Source organism: Gavialis gangeticus, unplaced genomic scaffold (genome assembly GCF_001723915.1).
Source record: "Gavialis gangeticus isolate Ggan-Ray unplaced genomic scaffold, GavGan_comp1, whole genome shotgun sequence".
In the NCBI taxonomy this organism is placed as follows: Eukaryota; Metazoa; Chordata; order Crocodylia; family Gavialidae; genus Gavialis; species Gavialis gangeticus.
This window is the reverse complement of record NW_017729032.1, coordinates 201,087,085-201,094,106: the sequence shown is the minus strand read 5'-3', so window position 1 is coordinate 201,094,106 and position 7,022 is coordinate 201,087,085. Positions and strand designations below refer to the sequence as shown.

The 7,022-nt window shown below is 41.8% G+C and overlaps 1 protein-coding gene across 8 annotated transcripts in view; it reads left to right on the top strand.

Annotated features, from left to right (window-relative positions):
- Positions 1 to 7,022, top strand: part of BCOR (BCL6 corepressor) — a 109,199-nt gene that overhangs the window by 59,232 nt on the left and 42,945 nt on the right. For 7 of the 8 annotated variants that reach the window (XM_019524464.1, XM_019524461.1, XM_019524462.1 and 4 more), the window contains exons 2-5: positions 532 to 664; positions 2,189 to 2,267; positions 3,260 to 6,103; positions 6,819 to 6,872. In XM_019524464.1, the coding sequence (XP_019380009.1) occupies positions 579 to 664; positions 2,189 to 2,267; positions 3,260 to 6,103; positions 6,819 to 6,872 (3,063 nt within the window). In that variant the 5' untranslated portion in view covers positions 532 to 578. The remainder of the gene's footprint in view (positions 1 to 531; positions 665 to 2,188; positions 2,268 to 3,259; positions 6,104 to 6,818; positions 6,873 to 7,022) is intronic. The other variant, XM_019524460.1, reaches the window with a different exon arrangement.

The window sequence follows — 7,022 nt, the reverse complement described above, 5'->3', positions numbered from 1 at the left end:
GTGTGTGTGTGTGTGTGTGTGTGTGTGTGTGTGTGTGTGTGTGTGTGTGTGTGTGTGTGTGTGTGTGTGTGTGTGTGTGTTTTGCTGTTATTCTTTGCAGGTAGGAGAGCCCCCCCCCCCATGAGCAGAGGCTCTTCTGCCCTTTGAGGGCAGGGCTGGGGCTGGGGAGAGTCTGTGCCAGGCCAGTGGTTTCCAGTCCCAATTCAGTGCACGGGAGAAACTTTTGGTGGCAAGCCTGGAAGGATGCTTAATGGTGTGGATGCGCGCTGGGGAGCAGCTCCATCTCCCCTGACCTATAAACGCCCTCAATTTGCTCCTTTATTGCAGTGCGGCCTCTCCTTCCGCGTTTCAGGCAGGCAGCTTGCTCCCCGCGCCAATCCGGCATCCATTATTAATGACCTGGAGGGAGGTTGCCTGCTCCGCTGTGATGTTTGCACTTCCTCCCAGACAAATCTTCTCAACTTCTTCTTCCTCCTCCTCTCCTTCTCCTTTTCTCCTTTTTCTTTTTTTTTTTTCCTTTTCTCAAAACAGAAGCTAAAACCGTCCAGAGAAAAGAGAGGCGATCTTAAGGAGACGTCATGCTTTCTGCAACCCCCCTGTATGGCAACGTTCATAGCTGGATGAGCAATGAGAGGGTCCGCATGTGTGGAATTAATGAAGACAGGTAAATATTTAAGCTCCTGGGCAAGTGAAGCCCACACCATCACTGGGCAAGGCAAGGTTTCAGACTTCATTCGCTTCCCTGATGTCTGAGTAGACAGCAGCTGCCTTGTCGCTTCCAGATCCGGCTGGCATTAGGGGAAAGACATGGAAAAAAAAAAAAAGAGATGTGCGTGACAGCAGTAGACCGGGTAGTGATTTACTGTTTCACAGGCAGCCTGGTTCAGTGAAGCAGTGACGCCCTTTAGAAAAGATTACTTCCCAAAGCAGCCTTTAAACGCACTTTTACACTTAATTTATTATTTCATATTTATGAAGGAGAATTAATCCAAGCGCACCTTCTTCTGACTGAACGGGGGCGAGCTGGTGCCTGGGGGTGGGAGCTCTGTGCCTTTAAAGAGGAGTAGTTCGCCCAGTACAATAGGAGCAGTGGCCTTTTAGCAACTGCTTGGATTCCTTATAACCAGCTTGCATTTCCTTGCCTGATGCCAATCATTAAAGAAATGTAGTTATGCTTCCTAACAAATAATTTTTAAGTGGACACATACAGGCAGTTGATGTGTCCCTTCCACAGGAAATCCAGTTTCTTTTAAGACAGGCAAAGTGCCTGCAGAAGTTTAACAGAAGCCTCTTAGTTTGGCCATCAGTTCTTATGCTTTTAGGGACTTTTGCTGTTTATTTCTTTATTTTTCTTAAACTTTCTCCACTGTTGTGTGACAGCCCTGTGAGAGGCAAGTAAAAATTGTTGTCTGTATACAGGGAAACTGAAACCATTTGTCAGGCATAAAAGAAACTGAGGAAAGAATAAAACATTTCTTCCCCCCGTATTGATCTTGCGGTTGTTGCAAGCAACATCTAAGATCTCAAGCAAAAATTGAGAGTGGTTTTATTCACTTATTTATTTTTTTAGTTTGATGGTGTCCCTTTAAATGCCATGATTGAAACTGGCTCTTTTGGGTAATGATGAAACTTTCCTTCTGCTGCATGTCAGCGATTTTATCCCTGGGATTTGGAAGTTGGCACTAAAGTATATTCTTTATCGGTGCTTTCTGTGATAACAAGTCCCAGTGCTGCAACACTGGTATGGCGCAGATGTGCGGTTCCCTCTTTAGCATGGAACAGCTGACGTTTGTATGATATTAGTGTGTGCGCTTTAATTTTCTCCTCTCTAGCATTTATAGATAGGACATGAATATGATACAGTAAATGTGGACTCATTGTCACTATGGAGACTCAAGTTTTTAAAAAAATCATTAAAAAAATCATTTTTCTTGCTTTGGGCAAAACTGCTTTGAAATGTACTAAAATGCGTTTGTAATGTCAAAACCTTTTTGCCCTGTATCTGTTTTCATATGCTGCTTGCTTTTTCTTTTTCTTTGAGACCATCATTTTGTGCATTTTCTATAGGATAAAGATAATATCATATAGGATCACTAATGGGGAAATTGAAATGTGGAAGCCATATGATTTTATGTTAAAATATCTTTACAAGTTGTTTTAAATAGTAAACTACATTTTTTTTAAATAGGAAAATTCCAGTAAATGATGGCGAGGCTCCGAAAAGCAGACTGGAATTGAGAGAAGAAAATCACCTGAATCACAGCGTGGTAAGTAATTAATAGTTTCATACCCAAATATATATATTTGAAAGTATCATAACATATTCCATTTAAATAAACTGTTACAATACCTTAAGTGTAGTTGGGACTGCAGTTAAGAGACAAGCTGCTTTTGTTCAGAGATGGTGGAAAACAATAATGATGTTAATTTTTTGAGGGAATGAGGGTGGCCTAAACATACTTAGCCATATTTTGTATCTTATTCATCCTTCTTTTCCCCCTCCCCCATCGTATGACATGCATCCTGCTGCACCCCCAGTGTTCTTTCTTCCGAACCGTTATGAATAATGTGATGTGGTACATTAGCTATTCTGGCAGGATTCATTTAATGTAGTTGCTAAATAAATCAAAACTTCAGCTATCTGTCTGTTGAAGAGCTGAGGAGTGAAAGGCAAAAAAGTTTCAGTATTATTTAGTCAACAAACTTTGAATGTTAAAAAAGATATGTTGAAGCTTGTGTATGGAATATGTGTAGCCACATACCTGGGATTTTCCCATGTAGGCAGACTTGCAAAAATATCTGCAAGTACTGTAGTGATGCCTGCTGGATATCTGAGAAGGCTTGTAACCCTAAAAGGGATTGCACTTCGGGATAATAGAGCTGCTGTCATCTGTCTTGTAGAAGGAGTTTGCTGAGCAGCAGAAATTTCAGGAGATAATTATTTAAAGGCAAACTTGACCCAAGTTAGTTTCCAAGTGTAAAAGGAACAACACATTTATCAAGTTATTAATTTTAAAACTCTGTTTTACTAAACTATACAAGTGCACAGCTACTTGGGTCCTCCAAGCCTAATGGGAAGTATTGTATTCACATTATTTCCTGTCCCATGTTCTGTAGTTTAATTAGCCTACATGTATTATAACAGCCAGTAATGTGTTTGCGTCAAGATCATTTCTCTTTTTGAAAATGTATCCATTGCTTGAGTAATAATGCTGTTTTGGGCAAACTCCAAAACTAACCTATTTCTTATTCTATAAAGGTGGATGCAACCACAGCACATCGCATTGACAGTCTCGCAGCCCTGAGCATGGACAGGTCTGGACTTATGCGGGAAGGACTTAGAGTCCCTGGTAGTATTGTCTATTCTAGCTTATGTGGACTTGGCTCAGAAAAAGCACGGGATGCTACAAGTTCTATAGCTGGTCTTGGATTTACTCCTGAAAGAAATCCAGAGATGCAATTCAAATCTAATCCCTCTGAAGCAGTTGAAAATGCAGCTGTCCCTGGAAAAGCCCCAAATGGCTTCAGTGCTATATACAAAACGCCACCTGGAATACAAAAAAATTCTGTTCCAACAGGGGAAACTCTAGGCTTGGACAGAACTTCAACTGACAAACAAAGTCCTCTTAATGTCAATGGTGCTAGTTACCTACGGCTACCCTGGGTAAATCCTTATATGGAGGGTGCAACACCCGCTATTTATCCTTTTCTTGACTCGCCAAATAAGTATTCGTTGAACATGTACAAGGCATTGCTACCTCAGCAGTCCACTTACAGCTTACCACAGCATCTGACTTACTCACCTGTATGTACGAATGGTGAACGCTTTTTATACCTGCCGCCTTCTCACTACGTTACCCCCCACATTCCGTCGTCATTAGCTTCACCCTTGAGGCTCTCAGTCACTTCAGCATCTCCAGCGATTCCCCCTCTTGTACACTGTCCAGATAAAAGCTTGTCTTGGAAGATGGGAGTCAGTCCTGGAAATCCTGTTGACTCGCACGCCTATCCACATATTCAGAGCAGCAAACAGCCCAGAGTTCCGTCAGCAAAGTCGGCAGCTAGCAATATGTCAACAGATCCTCCCGGGCTCTTGTTGTCTCATTCACCGAGACAGTCCTCCAGAGTTCCTTTGGTAACGCAAGTTGGGGATGCCTACTCGGAATTTCACAAACACTTTCCCAGAATTACAACATCTCCTTCTTCTTCTTCTTCGTCTTCAGTGACGCTCCCAAAGCCATACATGAATGTAAGTAACGAATTTCCTCCCTCAAGACTGCCCAATGGAAAACTTCCCAAAACAAATGACACTGGTGAAATTTCCCAGCCAGCTGCGCCACACATAAGGAAAACAGGTCATGACAGAAAGGACAGCAGGTCACCTCCGCTCCTAGAAAAACAGACTACTACCAAAGATGTCATTGACAAACCATTGGACTTGTCATCGAAAGTTGTTGATGCAGAGACAACCAAATCTGATCACGTTAAAAAAATGGCACCAACGGTGTTAGTTCACAGCAGGGCTGGAAGTGGGTTAGTTTTACCTGGAAGTGATGTTCAGAAAGAAACTATTTCACCTTCTGGGAATGGCTGCCCTATCTACAGGCCCGAAATCATTAGCACTGCACCCTCCTCCTGGATCGTTCCTGGTCCAGGTCCCAATGAAGATACAGGAGGTAAAAATGTGCAGCTGAAAAACAAAGCATTGGACTGGGTGATCCCACAGCAGCGCAGCTCTTCTTGCCCAAGGATGGGAGGCACGGAAGCTGTAGTCAATAACATTTCAGGGTCTGTTGTCAGTGGAGGTCGGCCGGCATCTGCTTCACCAGCTCCAAATGCTAATGTGGACTGCACCAAATCAAATAGGAGCTCTATAGAAAGTACTGCATCTGTCATACAGCATATAGGGCAGCCTATAGCAACATCTGCAAAGCATAGCAATAAAGCAGCTAAATCCAATGGCCAAGAAACCAGTTTCAAAGCAAATGAGACTGCCCTTACAGCGAGTTCCATATTTTTACCACCGAATGAGGCATTCCGATCTCCACCGCTGCCCTATCCGAGAAGTTATCTCCCATATCCTGTACCAGAGGGCATCGCTATCAGCCCATTATCTGTACATGGGAAAGGACCTGTGTATCCTCATCCAGTTTTATTACCCAATGGCAGTCTCTTTCCTGGACATCTGGCACCAAAACCCGGCATTCCATACAGCCTGCCAACTGGTAGGGGGGAGTTTATGACCTATCAGGATGCACTGGGGATGGGGATGGTACATCCTATGTTGCTACAGCATTCAGCTCTTGACATAAATAAGGATGAGAAATCAGAAAGGAGGTCTAGATCACATGAAAGGCTCCGCTACGAGGACGCGGCTATGAGAAACCGATTGCCAGAGGTCTTGGAGCCCAGCACCAAGATCCATTTTGAAGTACCTAATGATAAGAACATGAAGTCGCACCAAAGTTCAAGTCATAACAAAAACGCTGCCAAAAGTGACAAACACCTCTTTTCAGATCTTCTGCGAGAGGAGCAGGATGCTAAAAGTGAAACAAATTTAACAAAATCTGGCTTTGCTACTGAAAGCAGTAATCAGGTTAATGACCCCACAAAGCACAAGGTAGACCAAGCGACACAGCACAGAGATTTTCTTGTAATGCGAGAGGAGTTTGGAAGGAATAATGATCTCCATGAAACCTATAATATTAAACAGGCCCATAGTTCACCACTGTTTGATTTAAGGAAAGAGGATATGTCGGTAAGCCAAAATAAAGAGAGGTTAACAGTTCAGCCTCCCTCTGCTTTCTTGGAGACTACCCAGGGGAATGAGGGCCCACCTATGTCTTTTGGCAAAGTGCAGGATGATGCAAAACAATTTGGCATGGGGAATACGCAGGCGAATATTGAAGTTAATCAGACATATACCAAAGATGGAACTGATGATGTAGAATCTACTGATGGCAAAATCTTGAAACCCAAGCCATCTAAATTGGCAAAAAGAATCGCAAACTCTGCTGGTTATGTAGGTGATCGATTCAAGTGTGTTACGACCGAACTGTATGCTGATTCTAGTCAACTCAGCCGAGAACAGCGGGCGCTGCAGGTGAGTCTAAGTGATTTTTGACTCTGGAAGCCGTTTTTATTTTTCTGTTTATAGAGTACACAGTTAAGTGTTAAATTTGATACGTACTACGAAGCTGGGGGAGTAAGGTGTGTAGAGTTTGGTTTTCTTTCTTTTTTTTTGCTTTGGAGGTATATGCTTGCCAGAAATGGTAACAATAATGATTGTGGTTAAACCATATGAAGCCAATATATATAAGTAATAATAGAGATGAATGATGTATATATTCACTAGTAAGTTAGAAATATTTTAAGTGAGATCTGATAAAATGCTATTAATGGCAGAATATTTAATACTTATGCTATGGAGGGGAGTTGAGGAATGCATGATATGTTAAACTAGCGGTTACTATAGTTTCTCAGTTGGCCTGTACTATAAGATAGCAACGTGTATCCAGAAGTTCTGATTAGTAAGCCATGCAAGGCATTTGATGGAGAAGAGTAGCAGCCATGTGTTGGTGGGTTTTGTACAACTTTTTCACCAAACAAGTATGTGGTAAAGGAATAAAAGTGGTATTGATCTGATGTTGTGAGCAATGACAATTACTGTATAGGAATGTCCTTAAGTATTTTACTTTTAATGAACAGATGAGTTAAGCCAAATTGCTTTGCATTGTTAAGAAAAGAATTGGTTTATGCTTATAAAAATGGATGAAATTATCTAAATGATCCATTGAGTGCCCATTTTAATTACATAGATGGAAGGATTACAAGAGGACAGTATTTTATGTCTACCTGCTGCTTACTGTGAGGTCAGTTCTTCAAATTTTTATTACTAGAATCTTACATAAACCTTTGAGTTAAATTTCATTTCCAAATACACAAAGGGAAGTTTGTGGGCCATAGTCGTCTTTATTCATTGTGCAGTTTTTGTCTTTTCATTTTTGTTTTGTCTCTTATGC